The 21,429-nt window shown below is 45.9% G+C and overlaps 1 protein-coding gene across 1 annotated transcript in view; it reads left to right on the top strand.

Moving 5' to 3' along the window:
• GTF2E1 (general transcription factor IIE subunit 1) overlaps positions 1-10,753 on the top strand; it is a 50,088-nt gene extending 39,335 nt beyond the window's left edge. The window contains exons 3-5 of the mRNA XM_066572125.1: positions 912-1,113; positions 5,744-5,991; positions 9,000-10,753. Of these exons, the coding sequence (XP_066428222.1) occupies positions 912-1,113; positions 5,744-5,991; positions 9,000-9,430 (881 nt within the window). The 3' untranslated portion in view covers positions 9,431-10,753. The remainder of the gene's footprint in view (positions 1-911; positions 1,114-5,743; positions 5,992-8,999) is intronic.
• Positions 10,754-21,429: the final 10,676 nt, after the last annotated feature.

The following is a 21,429-nucleotide window of genomic DNA, read 5'->3' on the forward strand; positions in this document are numbered from 1 at the left end:
GGGGTATGTTCTCAGTCCAGCACTTGCAAGACAAAGCCATCACAGTGTTCTGCTCCCTCCTAGCAGAGCAGATGGAAAGGTCCCACTGTGTACATACCGCCCCGAGGGTCCTGCTCACAGATGGAGTGATGAAACCCAAAAGCTGCTGTGCAGGAGTTCAGTGGGTTTTTTTGTAGCTGCTTTGCCATGTAGCCATTTCAGTCTGACCTGTTTTTATAGATCCTGACGAGGTCTGCAAAACAAACTTATTTTTAACTGCTGTTCACATGATTCTTATCTTACCATTCGTAGTTTTAAGAAGCTAATATGAGAGTTGGGTGGGATAGGTTTTTGCATTGGCTGCTCTGCAGTAATGACTTTTTTGCCTGGTTTGGTCCTGAAACAGAAGGAGAAGCCATCTCTTTTTTGCAGTAGCTGCAAAGTGACAAGGGTTAGATTAGCAGTTCCTGCTGGCTGATTGGTGCAGTGTAAATTCTCTCTTTTATTGTGAAATCAGCCTATTGGTGTGGTCTGGGAGATAGCGGCGCAGGCACCTGAAACAGAAGATATTTGAACTCCTTAGAGGATGCTGTGTAGCTTTTTATCACAGCCCAGTCATAGCTGACATTTAAAATGTGCAGCAAGGAGGGAGGGAGATTAGGAGATGTCTCAGTAGAGGTATTGCAGCCCATCTGGGCTTTTCAGAGCGAGAAACTGTACCCAGCTGGGTATCCCTGGCTGGTATCAAAATACTTCCTTTGTTGTCTGCTTGAATAATAACCAGGTACACTGTGTGTGGGAAGGGATTTTTGGGGCAGAAAAACTCCTTAGCATCCAGCTAAGGGAACAGCAAGGCACTGCTGTTGGGAAGGCTGCATGAGGAGCAGGCCTGCTGCTTTCCTTCCAACGCTGAGCGCCTTCTCTTGTTTTAGGAACTTTCCGCTGTACGTTCTGCGAGACTGAAGTGGAGGAAGATGAGTCGGCCATGCCCAAGAAGGATGCAAGGACACTGGTGGCGAGATTCAATGAGCAGATTGAGCCCATCTACGCGCTGCTTCGTGAGACAGAAGATGTTAACTTAGCCTATGAAATCCTGGAGCCAGAGCCCACAGAGATTCCTGCCCTGAAGCAGAGGTGGGAGCGTGCCTGGTCTTTCCTCACTGCACTGCTTCCTTGTAGAGTGTTCCTCTGCTCTGCTCTGTGAGGCTTTCCCAGACCTTGTGCAGGATTTACTTGTACAGCACCAACTATGCAAGCAGCTGACAGATTGCCCCAGGGATGTGTGGTTTACAAGGAGACAGAGGGCTGTAACTATTTTTTACTAAACAGCCCTCTGCATGTATTTTTCTATGAGGTGGGATACTTGAATTGCATGCTGCTTGCCACACTGCAGCTGCTATGCACACCAAGCCCTTGGCCCAATAGTTAAAAAATGCAGCTGCTTGATAAAGCTCTGAAGGTGCCGCCTATGCTGTCTTCTGTCTCTCAAATACTTATCTGTCATCTGTTCCTTTTGCTTCTACCCAGCTTTTGAAATGAAGCTATCTGCAATCCACACCTTGTATTTCAAATCCTCATATTACAGCATTCTAGTTTGAAGACATTACTTGTAATAAGCAGTTTTTTCTTCTTATTTTGTCCAACTTGTTACACACCTCTTCTTTTCAGGAGAAGACCATGTTGGAATGAAAAACTCCTTAAAATGTTCTTACCCATGGGAAACGACACTTTTTTTGGTACATTCCTAGCTTTACAAAAACAGATGATGTTTAAATAATGCAAAAAGATGTGGGGAGCTGTCAGTTTTGTCAGCTGTGGTGAAATGTGATGCACTTCTCTGTATTTAAAAAAAAATAATTATACACACGGGGGAAAAGAGCTGTACCATGAGGGGAAACATTCCCACAGTGCCTTGGGGTGCTTGGCGTTAGTTAATAGGAGAGCAAGCAAGATATTCTTTTTTTCCTCTCAGGCTAACCTTGAGAAAGAATGTTCCTCATATATTCATGCTAGACAGTTTCTAATCATTATAATAAAAATTCTTTGTCTATTCATAGTCCTTTTCTAGCCAAGAAGGTAGCTATTTTTCCTCATCATTTTGATAGAAAAACAGAAGCAATATAAAGAGCAGAAAAGATTTTTCCAAGGTCACTCAACGTGTCTGTGGTGATAATGGGGAATTCTTTGAAGCCTTTATACCCAAGCTGAATCACTAGACTTTTCTTTAAAATCTCTTTTCAGTAGTTTAAGTAGTAGAACTGGGATAACCCTACCAAAAAGAGTAAGTTTTTAGTCTTCCCTTTTTGTGTACAGGAAATTATCACAGCAGAGGCCTGGTGCAGTCCCATGATTAAATCACAGCACCCACTTACTCGACTCTTAAATACTTAAAAAACATTGTAAATGATTAATTACTCTGTGCAAGGAATGACAAAATAAATAGGCAGCTTTTTAAATGCTTACTTGAACACAACTTGCTTCAGCACATACAGTGATTTAATTATTTATTAACTCTTATTAATTCAAAGCAGTTAATTCCATGAAAGCACTGCTGTGAGATTTTTTTAAAGTGCCAAACCCTGGATTATTTACCCTCTCTGTTTTTATGGAGTCTTGAGAGTCTAAAATCATTGACAAAAGTGACATTTGATGATTGTGAAACAAACCAAAAAGGTCACAAAATGCCTGCATCTTCTCTTTGCAGTAACTTGGGCAACTCCACGTATTTTCAGGAGAGTTACAGCTCTAAGTGGCCCCACTGGCACTGCAGAACTGTCATTCACCTGCCCTGGGAAACTGGGTAGATCTTCATTTATGTTTTCCTGAGAGGCTGTTAATTTTCTTGATCGTGGGAGAGCATGAATTAGCCCCACAGGTTTCAAAATAAACCTGTTTTACTTAAGCCCTTCTCCGTAGTTTTTGAAAAATTATGGATTTTAATAACCCTTCTATTTCATTGTGTCAAAATAGCATGATTTCAATTAACAAAAAATCTTCACAGAATTAATTTTCTGTGGTCATGCTGTCAAGAACCATGGGTTGTCTCCTGTGAAGTTGAAACTCTTAAGAGCAGCACAATGAAAATGTGTTTTGTTTTATCTCAAATGTGGCAAATAAAGAGAGTTATCCCCATTATCCAAGAGCGCTCTTAATAGTCTGGGCAGGATTGAGATGAAAATTTCAAGTTGTTTGCCCACTGCACAGCGTAGTTTCTGTGGGCCATACCTCAGCTGTGTCAAGGGCTATTTATGTTGCCTTTAAAGGCAGCTAAACCACTCATTAAGGGATTTCCATCGACGTGAATGAAACAGACTAAATGTAGCCACATCTGGGCCACTGAGCTGCCACAGTTCCTGCCTGCAGGGTGGCCATGTGAAGTCTGGAGCTAGGTGGGGAACAAGTAGTTCATGGATCTAAGAGAGAAAGAGAGATTTAAGAGATCCCTTCATCTGCTCTGTGCTGCCTGTGAGGCAGCTCCCAAACCTGGCCTTTTGTTGGTGCCTGGTCCATGGTGTCTAATGCTGTACTTTGGAACAGGTTGTTTGACAGTAAGTTCTCTTCTTGCAGAATGAAGTGTTCCCCTCCTCAGGTAGTCTTGGGGTGGTGCTCACACCTACCAACAGTGACATCAACTGAGGCACACTTGCAAAGCTCACTGGGGTCCAAAATCAGACAGAAAGTGTCTGGATGGCTCCAGCTCAGTGTAGGACATTGCAGGAGATCACGTGAAGTAATTAGTACTGTAGGTGTCTCTTAGAAGTGTTAATTTCATTTTTGAAACGTTCCTGACGTCATGGAATAAGTGTTTTGCTGCTAAATGGTTCTGTGTAGGAAAAAAGTCAATTTCAGGCACACTCCCAGAGGCTTCTATGCAAAAGTATTATTAGGTAGTTCCTGGCACTACTGAGGGTTCAGTGTCACACTGTAGTCATGGCGAGGGAGAGCTTGGGGGAGAGATGCATTGTGCATCCTGTGAGGAAAGTGGATTACATAAAATCGTCAGGGAAACGCTAGTTAGAGATTTCTATTGTGTGGGAAGCAGAGTGGTGCTTTTCACAGAACACACGCCTGTCTTGGGGAGCTGAAAGGTACCAACACTTGAAATAACACGCTGGGGAGAAGGTCTCTGTGTGGTTCCTTGGGTTACATAAGCAATCCATGCGCATGAGCCTTCTGCCCCAAAATTCAAGGCTGCTGTGAAGCTCTCCTAGCAGAGCTGGCTCTGCAGAATTTCTAAGGACACGAGACATGCTAACACAGATGCTGTGAAGTATTTTCTTAACAGATCCCAGCCATTCCACTACTGAGAGCCTGTGAGTAGCTCTCAATCAACACTGTGGCTGAACACACCAATATTTTTTATTTGGGGAAGAGCAATGTTCACCTACCTGTGTCATTTCCCCTCACTGTTTACCCCTAAAATCCAGCAGAATGAGCTCATCAAACAGTGGTAATGTCCTTGCTGAACTAAAAAAACCCCACATATTAGTCAGGTCTTCTCCAAGTGCAACTTTATTTTAAGCTTCCTGGTTGGAGAAAAGGTCATTGGGTAGACAGCAGCAACTGAACCATGCTCACTGATGACAACTGTCAGCTCAGCTGGCATCCTGGAGTATTCCTGATGGATTTAATCTGGACAAGAGAAGGAGTCAAGGCAGGGCCGTTCCTCATGAAAAGCTGTAGGTACCCCTGGCAATCAGATGACTCAGATGACGGAAATTATATGATCTGCAGTGGATTTGTTTCTCTGAAAAGATAAAATCTCATTCTAAAGTAGAGGAACAGTCACATTTGGCTTTCCCCACTCTGTATACACAGCAGCACAGGCCAGGGTGTATTTTAGGCTCACTGCCATTGTCAGTGTGCAGAAAATATTTCACCTGATACCCTGTTTCGATAAGATCCAAGCAGGAATGTTTTTCTCCATCAGTCTCCTGAGCTAGAAGGGGCTCTGCAGGGAAATGTGCAGGGAGCAAAGGAGGGCTGGGCTTTGACTGCCATACCCTTCACATGGGTCAGCACCTTCATTTCTCCACTTTTTCCACAGTGAAGACAGTTCTTCTGTCTCCTGCACTCCATCAGCACACAAAGCCTTTTTTCCAGCCCTAGTTCTCTGGTTTGAAGGTGCTCTCTCTTCTTTCTTCTCTGCCTGGGCTCCCAGTCCTCCCAGGGCTGCATCTGTGGATAGTACAGATCTCCTGTGTAACAGAGGAGAGGTGTCTTCTCAAGTGCATTGTCACTCACAAATCAAGCAAAGGTTTGAATTGTATTATTCATGGTGAGTTAACTCCTTCAGTAGTCCTGTGATTAATAACAGTTCACAGCTCTGAGCGTGCTGAGTCCCTGGACCTACTATCTACCTTGGTTAGACTTCAGTGCTTTCTTAATGCAGTATTTGGCTGCTGTGTGAAGGCCAAAAAGAGGCTTTTCCAAATACCAGACTACTGTTTGTGTTTTGCTGCTGTGGCTTTGGTTTCAGGGAATTCAGGCATGTTATGCCTATTTTAACCTAAGTGCATTTGCATCTGTAGTGCTGCCTCTTATTTTCAGTGTCTGTGGTGGATGTTGCCATGGCCCCACTAGAGATCCACAGGTTTCCCAAACCAGCAAGCTGGTGCAGAAATTCCTGGCAGCACATGTTAGAACTGAGAATGAAAGTTCTCAGTGCAGACCATGAGGGATAACTAATCATCATTGAAGTATTTTTGTCTAAGGAGGGGCTTGTTCTGAGAGCTCTGTTTTTCTCTCTTTAACTTCCATGTAGCAAGGAGCGTGCGGCCGGTGCTGGTTCAGGAGCAGCAGCTGGCCTTGCAGGGGGACACCATCGGGAAGCATGGACCACAAAGGGACCATCATACGAGGACTTGTACACCCAGAACGTCGTCATCAGCATGGAGGACCAGGAGGATCTGAGCCGGTCTGCAAGCGAAGGAAAGCCCGCCAGAGAGAGACCCATTTGGCTGCGGGAGAGCACGGTGCAGGGGGCTTATGACCCGGATGAAATCAAAGATGGTAAGAAATTCACAGAGCAGAAGTACTGCTGGACTTGTACAAGGCCTTTACAGTGCTGGCAAAACCATCTTCTGGTGTGTGTGTGTGTGTGTGTGTGTGTGTGTGTATGTACAGCTGCTGCTCCCAACACTGGAGTGTCTGCTCCCCTCTGCTGTGCAAAGCACCTGTGTGTAGGCAGATGGAAAAATTCCTTAGATCCAGGATTGAAATCTAGGTCAGTAAAGCTGAGCTGTCCATGAAATTTTGTGGGGGCTTCTAAAATGTTAATTAACTGTTATGTCTTCCACCTTGAGAGCTTATTGCTTCTAGATGAAGGTCTTTCAGTTTCATCTAGAAAGCTGTCTCCCTAATAGGTCACTGCTAAAAAATAACATTTATTAATGTTCAGTGACCCTGAAGTCTACTAAATCCTCCAGCACTGTTTATATGCTCCCAGCCTTCTTGAAAATTGTTTCTCAAAAGTTGTTATGTATGAAGAATACTAAGAAATACAGCTTCTGGAAGTACAGTAGGAAGGTCTGTCACCCTGACAAGTGAGTCTTTATTCCCTTCTGTTTGTTTCCCATTATCTCTGCTTTTATTTTCATTCATCTTGGGGTCAGGTTATCCACAGACCAATGGTCAAAATCTTATAACTGTTAGTAGAAACATTCTGCTTTGGTATGTGTGCTGTTTAAGATTCCATGCCAAAATTGGAAATGGAGACCTTTTCTGATTTTTACAAGAGTGAGTCAATAGACAGAGTAATTTTAGGATTATGGACTGAAACTGTTGATGCCCTAGGAAGAAGATATGGCAAAAGGGAGTCATATGTGTGAGTATGTAACCCTGGAACTCGTGCCATGTTCAGGAGAGGAGTGGAATATTTAGGTGTAGCAGAAATGAAGAAAATAGATGTGATGTAATGGTCACAAGATACCTAAAGAACTTGTTCACATGTAATGCCTTTCAAGTGTATTATGGATCCCAAAACATTTTTCAAATAGACTAAGCAAAGTGAGATGATTGAACAACCCGCTCCTGCAGTCTGTAGCAGATGTTGTTGTTACTCACCAGCCATGGTGAGTTCTCACTCCATTTTTCTGCTAGACATTCAATTCACCTGTAGTTTTAAATCAACTCCTTGAGACAGCTTTTGGTGTACACAGCATAAATGTTTCTCAAGAAGTCATTGAGGGACATGGAGGTGGAGTATCTCCTTACAGGATGGTGGCATCACTGCTTAACCTCCTCAGCTACTGGAGATCAAAGAGGGAGCTTGTGAAAATAGCCTGAAATTGCTTCTGCAACACATAAACAGGAAGGACAGAAACTTGGGACCATTGACAGAAAAGATTCACTGCTTGGATCTGGCAGAAACAGTTCTTGCAAGCAAGAGACAGCCCCTCTGAACCACAAAGTCAGCCTTTGTGGAGCTAACTCTGGCTGTTGTCATTTCACAACTCTCAGTGTGATGAGCTATGATATTATTTCACAGAAATGCTCTCCTACAGCCTCTTCTGCTCCACAGTCACAAGCAGTGAGCTGAGCACACGGCTGCCAACACGATGCCTTTATTCTTCGTTTCTTTCAGGAATTTGGCAGTGCTCTAGTATTAGTAGTTGTAGCCATCACCTGTTACTACAGCTTTGTTTACAATAAGAACAGAATTCTGGTCAAATTAGGTATGGTTCTTTGAGCCTTTATTTTACCACAGGAAAGGAGTGACCACAAACTGCCCTGGAACTTATTTCCTTCACATTATTTTTTAATTTCAAGTTGAAAAATGTAACCAGCACATTTCTAACTGGGGAGGGAAAAGACTTGGGAGCTGCCTGCCTGGATGTGGTGCTGAAACCATGAGGGTCTGTGTCTTGGAGGAGTGGGCAAGTGGCTGCCTGTATGAAGGCAGAATGCCAACACCTCAGCTCCAGCAGTTGTTCGTAGGCAGCATCTTTTGGTGTAAGACAGAAACTTTGCCACAGGGAGCCTGTCCTACTTTTTAGGCCTTATTTTTTTTCTCCATATTTAATTTTTTGTTCTGTTTTTTGTTTTGTGGTGTTTTTTAGATTTGGTTTGTTTCTTTTTTTCCAATACTCCCTGTAGTTCTTTTGGTGCTAGGTGGACTCACAGCCCTCTCACCAAAGGTAGGATTAGGAGAGGTTTTCTGTGGGGTGCTACTTTTTGAGCAGAATCTTACCTTCAAAATCCATGAACTTCAGATGTTCTTCCTATCAGAGCCCTATTGAGCCCTCTCAGCTGTTGTTCAGACAAGTTTTCTGAAAGAGGGGCACAGGCCAGGTGTGTCAGCTGGGCCACTGCAGTCCCCTCCAAGTAAGAGGTGCAGGTAGGGAGCTACAGGGACTGTCTGGGCCGTGTTTCACTTGGAGAGCAGGCACTGGTTAGTGCTGTGCTGCACAGCTGGGCTGCAGGCTGTCAGCTGCATCTGCTCCATGCCAGCACCATCTTCCTGTAAGGAGCTTTTCTTCCCCTTTCTGCCTGGTATAGGTGCACCTCTGAGCTCACCAGGCATGGCTGCTCTAAATGTTGTTTCATAACACATGATTTCCACATATTCTTTGTCTGCCTGGATCAGTTTCTTCTCTGTGTTAATCCTTACAGGCAGGGAGCTCAGCAGGATAGGGCCTGGGCTTGGGGTCTGTATTTTAAGGACTGCTTTGCTTTCTACTCCACTGTAGAGCCTGAGTTTGACACCTCCCTGGGGAAGTCTTTTCCAGGTGCCTGCCCATTGTGCATTTGTTGTCTTCACTTTCAATGTGCTCCTGGTCAAGGCTTCCAGCTGGGAGCCACACTGACTCTAGGCCTCCTAGGAAATGTCAGTATTTGCTCTGCCATTATGAGATATAACTGTCTCTGTCTTTGAAGGGAGAGGAGGAGTTGGCATAGAGAAAGGACGTGGCTTTGTCAACTGAGCTCAGTGGCAGTAATTACTGAAGGTTTAGAAAGCTTTCAGGGCCATCACACCGATCTCTGTGAGGAAATACTCATTCCCTCGTGTCCCTTTGCAGGGGGCCGGGATCTGGATGCGTTCCAGGAGCGTGAGGAGAGCCGGGCAGCCCTGGATGACAATGAGGAGGTGATGCGTGCCCTGCTCATCCACGAGAAGAAGACACCTTCCGCTTCCACCGTCACCGTCAGTGGTGCCGCTCCTCTCTCGGGCGGCAACGCCAGTGACTCCGAGAGCGAGACCAGCGAGTCGGAGGAGGAGTCCCCTCCCCGCCCCGCCGCCACGGCCACCGCAACGTACGGGCTGGAGGAGGAGGAGGAGGATGAAGAGTTTGAGGTGGTGGCAGAAGACCCCACTGTCACAGTGGCTGGGCGCCCGCATTCCTACAGCCAAGTGAGCCAGCGCCCTGAGCTGGTGGCACAGATGACGCCGGAGGAAAAGGAGGTTTACATAGCCATGGGGCAGCGCATGTTCGAGGACATGTTTGATTAACTGCCCCTGCCGGGACATTTTTTAAAAGGTGACTTTTTAAGGCAGAGACTCTTTAGCAGAACAGAAGACTGGAGCGCATCTTCCCTCCCCTGTGCACAGGCAGGGTCACTGCAGCTCAGCACTGCTAATCTCAGGCATCCTGCTCACCAGAGCTGGGGAGCAGCAGAGCTGCATGTGCCAAAACACATAGGGGAGGACGAGTCTCAGAAGTGAGGATGCTTGCACGGTAAAAATCTGCTTCAGAGTGCCTTGCACAGGCACTGCTTTAACCTTCTCCAAGGCCCTAGCAGCTCTTTCTCCCGATGGCTTTAAGTTGATTTTTGTTGCAGATCCCAGTGAAGTCCTCATCCCTGCTCTCAGGGGACATAAGGGCTCTGTAGTCTGAGCAGAGCACTCTGCAGAGGAGGGCATATGTGACATACATCTGCCTGTGCTCAGTGAGGGGAGAGGAGAGGGAAGTATTTGTCTGCTGATGGCAAGCTTGGACAGGGCTTGTAGCTGACCCTCTGCCAGCGGCCACTGGCCACCAGAGTGGCTCTTTGTAAGCAGGCCTGTAGACAGCAACCTTTTCTCGCTCCCTACTGGGACTCAGCACCTCAAGGTCAGGTGTAACTTGAAACAGGCAGAGCAAAAGCCTTGGCAAGCACACGCAGTCAGTCACTTCTTGTCAGCGTAACAAATGCCCTCCATGGATCTCAGCTGCCAGTGCTCTGACTTGCCAGGAGAAACCTTCATTTTCCAATATTGCTGCCTGTTGCTTCTGCCTAGCCCTGTCCGTGAAGACATGCAGACAGTTCACAGTGGGCAGAGCTGCTGTCAGGCAGTGCCAGAGAAGTAGCATAACTAAGTTTGATTTGCAATCTCACCAGGGCTATATGATTTTAAAAGGAATTGTACAATTTTGAATTCTGCTTGGCACACTCTTTTACCACAGAAAGACATTTATCAGTGCCTATAGAGCAATATAATGTTTTTAATGTTTTTCTCTTTCAATTGAAAATGTTGCTTTTTTAAAATTGTTGTGTTTTCCTACACAGTACTACAATAAAACAAAATTATAAAACAGTTCTGTGTTCCAGAGAGTAGGGGCAGCATTATGTGCTGTTCCACTTACATGGGCGGTACAAATTTGCTGCTCACTGAGACTGTAAATCTGTTTTATACTAACTATGCTTTCTATGTTCTGCTAACCTTGTAATGCCTCCTTTGTGGTTTGATTTTCAGCTTCTCAATACTCTGAATCCCCCTCTTTTTTAAATAGTATTTTGAATTTTCTTTTAAGTCATTTTAAAGAGGAATAAATAAACAGAAACTTCTCCCTTTTGTCAGTTTATCTTGTGCCTAGTTGGGAATATTGTTTGCTTATAATTTTGATTTATTGGATGCAAGGAAAAAAAACCAATTTGAGCTCTCCCTTGAGAGGACCATTTGAAATTCCATTGCATATTGTTTCTCCCCAGCAGAGGTTCCTTGAATGCCTCCTGGAATCTCCTGCACTTCCAGGATGGATGTTTCATTACATCAGTGCTATGTAAAAAACAGAGGCTGCTTTTGATCAGCCCTTCCATTTCTTTCCTCCTTCCTCAAGGGAAGTGTAGGCTGATGGTGGAGGGCTTGCAGACATTGTGCTGCTGGTTAAAATGGTGTTCTTGTGTAGACAGGCTTCCAAGATCTTGTATCGAGCTTCTAGATATCAAGTCACAGAGCTGATAAGTCAGATTCAGTGATCACCTAGCAGAAAAAAAATGTGCTGTACCCATTCTGTCTAGATTTAATCTGGCTGAATTCAATATTATCACTGGAGAAAAGCAGGTAGATTTACAAGGAGCCAAAAGCAGAAACTGAGAACTAATTCTGAATACAGAAAACTGCTCGTGCTCTGAACTCACCAGGGCTGTATACTGAGTTTTCAGTTTGCAAAATCAAGCTGTAGGTTTAGTAAAGACAAAGAGAAGAAATACCCAGCATAAAAATCTATAAAGTAGTGGTTTTCTTAATAAACATATTTAATTGTGGTTTGTGCAGCAGCTGAAGTTTTGTCATTCAGCAAGGCACGTCCTGCACATGGGGAAATCAGAGTGGTGGTTGTGGGGTTTGCCTTCCATCTCTCATCCACCACATGCAGCCCTTGGGAGGACTGGAAAGGTCAAAGGTGCATGAGTAGATGCCATCATTGTTTCCTGCCCTCTCCAACAGTTCCTGGCGTTAGAAAGGATGGCTGCTCTGCTCTGCTCCAGCCAGTTCAGGCTCCTGAAGGACAACCATACACAACTGCTTCCCTGTCATGACAAGCCTGGCTTGAATGAACAGAACACACAGTTGATAGTGCCCTCTTTCTCTTCCTGTAGTGGAACAGAGCTCTGCAGGCATGGCAGGAGGGAAAAACAGCCTCTACAAGCAAAGCCAGGCACTGCCAGCAGGCTGGTGCTAATGCAAGGGATAAAGCCATCAATTCTGAGGGAGGCCCAGCCATTTCCCCTGCCTGCTGGACCACATGTGCTGCACTAACTCAATAACACTGTCAAGCCTTCCTGGGTGGATGTTCTGTCTAACTCCATTCAAACCAGTTTCTGCATCTGCTTCTGGCCTAAAGTGCATTTTATCTGATGAGTGATACCTGAGAGTTCAAGAATTGTTTGGACAACACTGTCAGGCATATGGTATGATTCTTGGGGGTGTCCTGTGCAGGGCCAGGAGCTTGTGGGTCCCCTCCAACAGAGTATTCTGTGGTTCTATGGATGTACATGAGGGCAGGGCACTGGAGCTCTCTCAGAGCTCTCTGAGTTCTGTCTGAGAACTGCGTTTCTCAGGCTGCTCGTGCTCCTCTTCCCAATGGTCAGAGGTGCCTCTCCCAGCTGGATGAGAGCTCCCCTGTTCCTGCTACCACTGCAGGTCAAGAAAACTGCAGTGGAGTTGTGCTCCCTGGCCCAGTGCAGAGCAGGCCAGAGCAGATGAGCTAAGTTGTTGATGGAAAGAATGTGCACTGTCAACCCTAAATAACATTCAGAAGCATTACAATATTTTCTACTAAGCTTCCAAAAATTGGCTTCCTCCATCTAATTCTTCCTGTGCTGCTGCCTCCTTCAGACTTGGATTAAACAGACTTGCTCTGTGAGAGTCAAGGGATTTGAAGATCCCCTGGAGGAATCCTAGAGGGCAGAAAAATAGCATCACCTCCTTCCTGAGACATCTGGGGAGCTGTGCCTCAGTGATGCCTGCAGCGCCAGGACATGCTGTGAAGTTTAAGAGGGCCTGGCAGGGGAAGCAGCCTGCTGTGCTTGGGTCTCTGTCTCCCACTGAGCCTCCCTAGGAGGAGAGAGAAAATTGTCTCAGGAATCAAATGCAAGACAAAGCCTTCACGGAAACAGAAAGGTTATAATGAGGTGGAAGGACATGTCAGCAGCAGGGCGAGCCAGCAGGCTGTCCAGGGGTGGGCTGTAGGGGCAAAGCAGCAGCAGCAGCCCTGTTCCTCTGGTGTGTGTCAGCAGAAACAAGGGAGGCTTTGGGACCTGTCCTTTGGAGCAGGGACGTGTCACACAGTGCTCCAGGTTATTGCTCTGGGCTGTCCAGGACTGATACTGCTTTATCCCACTGGAAGCCTTGGGCTAGGTAACCATGCCCCAGGCTTGTTCACAGGAGGCTTGGGAATATTGATCTAAGTGTGGACAGCCAGGGATCCCTAAGCATCACAATATGCTCTAGTTTGAAGTGTATTGACTGTGAGACAAGTCTCCTCCAGCAGCAGAGGAGCTGGGGCTGAGCTGCTTCCAGAATAATGATCAATATTTACAAAGTGTGACCGTGTTCACAGGGGTTCTTGGATGAGGCAAGAGATGAGAATGTTGACTCCATGTTCAGAAGGCTTGATTTATTATTTTATGATAGATATATATATATATATATATATATATATATATATATATAACATTATAACTATACTAAAAAGAAATAGAAGAAGAGGTTTCCTCAGAAGGCTAGCTAAGAATAGAATAAAAAGAATGATAACAAAGGCAGCTGGCTCGGACAGAGAGCGAGACACAGCTCTGCCATGACTGGTCACCAAATCCAAACATCCACAGGAGACCAATCACGGATCCACCTGTTGCATTCCACAGCAGCAGATGACCATTGTTTACATTTTGTTTCTGAGGCCTCAGCTCCTCAGAAGGGAAAAAATCCTAAGGAAAGGATTTTTAGTGAAAAGATGTCTGCGACAACAAAGTCCAAGGAGATCATCACTTGTACAGCCTTGATAGGAGGTATAGCCAGATACTTGAATCTGGTTAAGATGTGAATCCACAGAGAGTCATGGAGAGGCCACTGCTAAAAGGAGTGGCAGCCCAAAGCGTGGGGAGCAATGTCTGAGTGCTGGTGCTCTTGGAAAGCTGCCTGCCTGCCTGCCTGCCTGCCTGCCTGCCTGCCTGCCTGCTAGCAAGCAGAGAGCAGAGCACTGGCAGCACCAGACTGTTCGGGACTATAGTCCTGTCCCTGTGGCAGAGCCGTTTTATCTCTCTTTCATAGATATCTAGGGAAATCTGGGCTTTTTCCTGTTTGGGATACCTAAATGAGCTGCCAGAAAGCAGTTTCTTATTTACCAGCATTAAGATTGAGAGAGAGAGAGAGAGAATGAATCTAATTTGTATTCAAACAAAAATCAGACTTTGGAAGCACCTGGTATCTCATTAAAAAACATTAAGGACAGTGAGTATTAGTGCAACCATCCTGAAGCAGCAGAGAGTCTCTGAAGAAGATGCTTTCAATAGAATAGGTATTTTTGCTTAAAATATGTTTGTGACCTAAATATAATTGAATTTCCATGCCTTTGAACGGCGTGATGCTAATGAAGCAGGCAGGGGTGGCAGAGAGGAGGCTGAGGCAGCCGCATGGGCAGCGGCTCCACTGCAGTGCTTGCGCTTGGCCCTGGCTGTCACAGCCACCCAGGGCTGGCCAGGCAGCAGGAGGAAATCTTGGGCTGCTTATCCAGAGAAATGGGCAGGGATCCAGCCAGGAAATGAAGGCTGATCAAGTGCTGTTCCACAAGCATTAATGTCTGTGCACAAAAAAAGGTACATCTGGCAAGGAGGAAAAATCACATCTCATAGAGATGTGATTAAAGCCCTAACATGCTGCTTGTGCTTATTTTCACCTGGAATCTGTATCGCCAGCCTCTGCCATCCTGTTACTCACTGGAAGAAGGAGGGTGAGCAGTGGTGATTTTGCAGTGAGCTAAAATTGTGCACAGACCTGAGAAGCCTGGCTCAGTTCCTCCTGGTAAAGAAGAGATCCGCCTAGTCTGTAGCATTTATTTTCTGCACTTCTGACAATGGAAGTCTGCCTGAGCCAATGCCAAATTTGCCATGCTCTGGTAGCACAGTCCATGCTTTTGCTATTTTCTCATGACATGCATTGCGGGGGAACAAGTCTGTCAGACACCGCTAATGTCTGTGACTGGCTGACCTGGGTGTGCTTTAGGTTGCAGTGTCTGAACCAGCCCTGGCCCACGTGAGGCAATGATTGCTTGGGTCATTTTGGTTGGATTATCAATGCCTGCTGTTTGCAAAGGTGCTGGTTGTTGTTCTCCCATCAGTCAGTGCTGATGGGCTGTCCTAAATTCAATCTGTCTACAATCACACACAGGTGTCAATTTAAAGTTAATACTTTACTTGAATACTTGAATACTTCAAGCCCTTTACAACCACCACCACCAAGCAGCTCCAGCTTGTGCCATGTCCACTCCTGGGATATGTGGCTCTCTCATTCCAGGTGCACCATGCAGGTCCTGGCCATGCCTCCCTCAGCCTGTGCCACATCCCAGCAGAGAGGTTAATGAATGGTAGGTTTGTTTTCTCCAGAAGTGAGCTCTGGCTGGGCTCAGGCCCCTGAAATTCCTGCAGTGAGTAGGAAACAGGCATCAACCCCAGGCTGGTCACACATTCTTTGCTGCTTGAACTAGATGTGATTTTGTAGGAGTGGGTTTGATTTTTTTTTTAACCCTTTTTCTTTTTGTTCCTTGGGAATATTTTGAGTTTCTGAAATTCTCATGTTTCTCTGCTGCTTCTAACAAGAAAAAAACTTTTTTTTTAATAGTAAATGAGGCTGTAAAATCTTGGTAGAGAGACATACCTGCTCTCCCTGCCCTGTCACCACAATTATTCTTCCATTGCCACACAGTGCTTTCTTCCCAGAAGATGTATGCTTTCAGCATCTCTCAGCCCTTCTGGTGATGTCAGGAGATGAAAACTATTCCCAGTACAACACAGAAGAGTAGAGGGAAATGGAGTTAGTGGGAAATTGGGTCTTAAGAAAATGGTGCATCATGAGAGAAATTTCACTCTGGCATACTCTCCCAGGCCACATGGGTGCTGTATCCAAGCACAGAAAAATACAATGTGATGAAGAAGGACTTGGCTTATAGTGCATTTACCCTGGTGTATTCCCTTGCCTCTGAGCCCATTAGGAAGGGTAATATTCTCCAAATGTGCCAATCTCTTGGAAGTTATATAAAGGCATCAGGAAGTTCCCAAGTTAGCAACCAACTTCAGCAGGAGCTTGCAGGTCTGTTTGAATGATCTGACTCCTTCTTTTGCCATGCTGAAAGGTTTGGTGCAAAAATACCTCACAGCAATTAGTTGGGAAACTGAGCTCAGTTGTGACATTAGAAAATATCTTTTTCCCCAAATATTTCACCAGAATTTGTGCTCTTATGTCTGTGTGTGAGAAACAAACATAAAGGCCTGTAGGGGGCTGCCCAGCCCTCCTCAGACATGTCCCCCTTTGGGAATGTTAACAGATAAGGACTTCTGCGTGGTTTAGGTAGAAGCTACTGCCAAGAGCAGCAAATGACAACTGGAGTTTTTGTTAACTGGACAGTCACATCATTGCAGCTGTCTGAAGTGTGCACTAAAAGTGCTGATGTTCACAGACAGCAGACATGGGTTCTTACAGCTGAACACACGTCAAAATGCCAAAGATTTTCAGCTCTTCCAGTTTTGGGTTTGTTTTTCTTTAATTCTTTGCAGGTTTTGCTTCTCATGTAGCAGGCTCGAGCACCTTTTTGCTCGAGCATGCACACAAACTAAAGACCTCCTTGAGGCATTGCTAATTCACATGCTGATAGTATCTGCCCCAGGAAAGGTGTGAGTCAGGCCATTAGAAACATGCAAGACAAGGCAGATGAATATTGTGGGCAGCAGTGCATTTGTTCAGGTGGTCAAAGCCAGTGAGTAGGAGATGAACAGCTCCCTGTTTGCAGAAAGTGTGTAGGGCACTCTAAGTCTGCAGTGAACATAAAAACTGCTTTATGCCTAAGTCAGTAATAAAAAGAGCATCAAGACTGGAAGTCTGTGTTGGGAGGGAAATAAACTGTGCATTACTGAGGGATTATTTATCTTTGTTGAGTAGAAAGGTGCAGTAAACCAGAACCTTTCTCTGTACCATATGCAAGACCCTTTGGCATCTGGGGATGTACCGGCGAAGCAGAAATGGGAACCATTCTGACCTCACAGCTGCCAGTGGGTTGATCTGCACAGGAAATCCAGCACTTTTTTGCACTAGAAGAAGCCAAGTGTGCAGTGAGACCAGTGCAGCCTGTGCTGCAGCAGTGACAGCTGCAGAAGCACAGAGAGAGCTGCTGTGATTCAATACTCGTGCTTGTCCTCTCTGTTTTTTACAGGAGTCATGGCCACACTGCAGGATTCATGGAGCATATTACCAGAAAGAACTCTACGAAGAACGTGGTCTACTGGAGATGGTTACTTTCCTTCCTTCCTGGCCTGGCCACTTCCTGCTGCCTTCTTCTTGTATTTTGAAAAGGAAAAATATGAAAAATAATGAATTTTCCCTTTAAACCGAGATAACAAAACAAATGTTACTCAAGCCTGCAGCTTAATGGCAAGGAGTCAAGGAGAAAAAGTGGTTGCAGATGACTCTCGGTCCATTTTGCTGTTAACTTTTCCTCACACCAAGGGCTGTAACTCCATAAAATCACAGAATCTCAGAGGGCCTCAGAGGAGAGCAGGAGCTGTATTGCTGGAGTGTGGGTGGACTCTCCAACCCATCCCAAGGGGACAGAACAGGGGGCTCCCATGCACATTTCCAAGGCACTGCATGACTGTAGGATGAAAACTGTGAAAGTGTAGAGGAAAGTGAAGAAGTATCAGGAGAGCAATAAACAGGGCACTTATCTCCTCCTTAATCACAGCCCAGCCTTCAGGAGGTCTGCAGGGAGAACTAATGGATTAAATACAGGTATTAAATGAAATCTTGGAAACATTTCCCTCACCTGGCAGGACTGAGAAGCTGATGGTTATGAGGGAGTGCTCCCAGTGCATTTGAGCTCTGAGAGGTGACCAAAGGAGCTGGGGCCATGGCTGACACTGTACAGCCACAGGATTGAATAACCTGGGCTTTTGCTCTTGCCGGGGTCAATCTTGAAATATCTTCCTGAATATATCCTTCAGCAATTCCCAGGTGGACTAAACGAGGTGCTCCTTCTCAAATTGCTTTCTGCCTGAGGAGGTCAGTCTGTCTTTATTTCACTTGCTGCAGTGCTTGACCACCTCCAGATTATGGGGCATGCAAGCAAAGAGCCGCAGCTCTTCCACGGCCAAAGACTACAGCAGCATCCTGAGAGATGCCTTGATCACTCACTGATACAACCTGCACAAAACCTTGCATGGGTGTCCTCCAAATGCTTGATTGGGTCTCCAGGTCAGAAGGAAGGCTGCAGAATGTGTGGCTGAAGATGAGGGGGGATTTCTGTCCTGGTGCCATGGAAGGCTGAGTGCAGATGGGAGCTCACCAGGAAGGTTTCAGTGAGTACAAGCACTGTTCACAACTGGGAAGTGGAGGTGGAACAATGTATTGTTAATTATATACCTTGGTGCAGTGGGGTTTAATGCTGGCTGCATTCCCAGGCCATAAGATCTCACCTTGCTTTCAGCAAGGATTCAATAATCTTTCCTCCTCCTTCCTCTCCTAGGAACTCCTTTGCCTTAATAATATTAGGAAAAGCAGTGCTTTTCATAACTACAGGGGTTTATCTGGAATGTGTGAAATAGGGCAGTGTGAACTGTCCCTCAGGTGACTGTAGCTCAGCAGGGTATGAGGGGTTATCTGCTGTAACCTTTTCTAAGTGGATGGGATGACTGGGGTCCCTGCTTGACCAGGTGGTTTGTGAGCAAGTGCTCACAGGGAGGGCAGCTCTGCCCACAGCTGGAACCAGCACTGTGAACTCCACTCCAAAAATTAAGCTTCTAGTGCTGGGCAAAGCTAACACATCTGTTGGGAGAAAGCAAATCAACTTTAATAAATGGTATCATAATTCAAAGTAATTTTTTAATATAAGGCTAAATTAAAGTAATACATTTCTTAGGGACAAATCAACACCAATCAGGCTAATCAAACTGTCATCTCAAATAATCCAACACAAGTAGAAAATCCTGTTTAGCTCAGTGATGATGCTAGTCATTTTATTCAGTCACTTTCAGAGTAGAAAGAGAATCCTTCATCTTCGAAATCAGTGACATTGGTTTCTCCAGCTCCTCCTCCCTTTCCTAGCACACTTCACCTTGCTTTTGGAGGGTCACTGGCTGGAACACCTGTCTCCCACAGTCCTCATGCCACCACTGCCTGAGTAAAACCTCAGCAGAAGTGATGTTTCACCAACACACACCATTCAGGTGCTGAATTGTCATTAGGGGTTGCTATTGGCAGTAGAGATTGCCCTTTACATTTTAGACAAGACTTGCTGCTGGCACTGTAAGGGCAGGTCAATGAGGTGTAGCCAAGATCAGGGTCAAGGAGCTGGGCTGGGTGGCTGTTGTGGGACCATGGGTGACAGTGACAACACAGCAGTGGCCCTGCCACTCAGAACTAATGTCATAATTCAAGCAACAGTAATTAAAACAAAGCAGCAAGGTATTATTTGCATAATAAGCCCCACCTTTAAATGAGTGTCTGTCCTCAGACTCCTGAGCTAACTCAGCCCACTGGTCCCACTGACAAAGCTGTATCAGAACCACAACTCCCTGAGAGTCAGCCCCAGGTGAAAACAGGATGGGAGGAGATGGGCATTAAGAATTAACAGCTACTTCATTCATCAGGTACACACAGACTCTGCCAGCATGTAACACACACACAGTCCCACCACTGAACTCACTCACTGTGCAATTTTAGATACTTGGCTTCTTTTGAATGCAAGTAACCTTTAGCTCTCTACTTATTCCCTTCTTTCATCAATTTATTTTTGAAATTAAGAATTGATATTTCCTCTATTTGTGCTCCTGAGAGGCAGTTGCACCTTTGTACAGCTGTGATCTACCTGCTATGACTTCTGGAACCATTTTCTTTCTACCCAGGAATCTCCAGACTCCAGAAGTAGTTTTGATCCATTTCTGCTGCTCCAACACCTCCATTCCCCTGATGTCAAGGAGAAGTCCATACACAGGAAGCTTCTTCAGAAACTCTCCAATGACCTGAGTTGCTTTTCTCCAGCTCTGAAGAGCAATGACAATGATGTCCCTCATCTGATGTGTGATCTGCCATCTGGAGAGACTGTCCCTCACGCAGAGGGGAGTTAACATGAGCTGAGAGATTCCAGCACATCTCAAAACTTTTATCATAAGTCAACCTTCAAAAAGGATTAGATGCAGAAAATATCACTGTGCCTTTCCAGCACCAGAGGCACTGGAGATGTAAATTTAAGGATGCAGTCAATATAACTACCTGAGATATGGCTTCCTGGGGGCACCATGTCTCCTCTCCTTTCCACAGTCTGGACACTGCAGGTTCATCTGAGGCTCAGCTACTCAGGTAAGCAGAAAAATCTCAATAACATGGAACATAACAGAGAACGGAGAGCAGAGATGCTGCAGGGGCTCTGCAGAGTGGGAGCACGGACCTGGAAACAATCTTCCCTTTTTCTCTTGTTGCCACCAGCTCCTGTACAGCCCAGTTCCCAGTTAGCAGAGGCCTGTCCCAGTGCCACCACACAGCACTGCTCTCAGGCATGAGGCAGCGTGGCACACAGGTACATGGGTTACATGGAGTAGCAGGAGTGCCATCAAACCAGATACCTCTGGAGTTCATCTGGCTTTACACAGGGAATTGTTTCCAAAGCACCCTCTTGTGCACCCTGCACAGAGCTCACTGGCCCCGTGGTTTCATTGCTGTGGCTCTGTGCTGTCCCAAAGCTGCCAAAGTGCTTCTGGACCACAGCTGGCAACAGCAGCGATGGCTGAGCTTGCAGCAGAGGCCATCCATGCCATAACCAGTCTGGAAGTGAAGTGGCACTACAAGAGCCAGTTCCCATGTCTCCATCTGCAGAGCAGCACCCTCACAGCCTGGCCAAACAGCTTGTGAGAAGCTGGGATTTTATTATGTATTCAAGTAAGTGTGTCTCCATGACACCTGCTGTCCCACTTGGGTGACGGGCTTGGTCACCATCAGGGTGGCACTGTCAGGTCCAGACAGGGTTGCTGCAGGCTGCTCCATGGGGACATCAATCCTGTGAGCTCAGGGGAGGAGCAGTTCTTAGGGAAATATGGGAAATCACCACTCAGAGGTGTGACGTCTGGAGCCACACGACCAAGCACGACAAAAACCTTTCTTGCATGGCCGACTTTCTTCTTCATGCAGCTGCCAAGAAGTCTGAGCTGTGATTTTTTTCCAGCTGTGCTGGTGGCAGATGCCTATGGGTGGATTTTGAACCGGAGGGTTCAGCTGCACCAGTGCAAAATCCCTGCTGTAAACAAGGCTGACGTCTGTATCTGCCTTTCATTCCTGCAGCAGCCCTTTCCTCTCTCCCCCTTCTCCTCTCTAATAAAGACATCCTGGCAAGCTTCCTGTTTTTCAAGAAGGCTCAGAGCTGCCAGTTGCCCTGGCTTTGGCTTCATGCAGGCCTCTTCCTCTGCCCCTATTAATTCCCCTGTAAATCGGATCATGATGAAAGGGAAACGGCAGTGTAATTTAATTGTCCTCCGAGCACAGCGCGCTGCAGA

This window comes from Molothrus aeneus, chromosome 2 (assembly GCF_037042795.1).
Source record: "Molothrus aeneus isolate 106 chromosome 2, BPBGC_Maene_1.0, whole genome shotgun sequence".
Lineage (NCBI taxonomy): Eukaryota > Metazoa > Chordata > Aves > Passeriformes > Icteridae > Molothrus > Molothrus aeneus.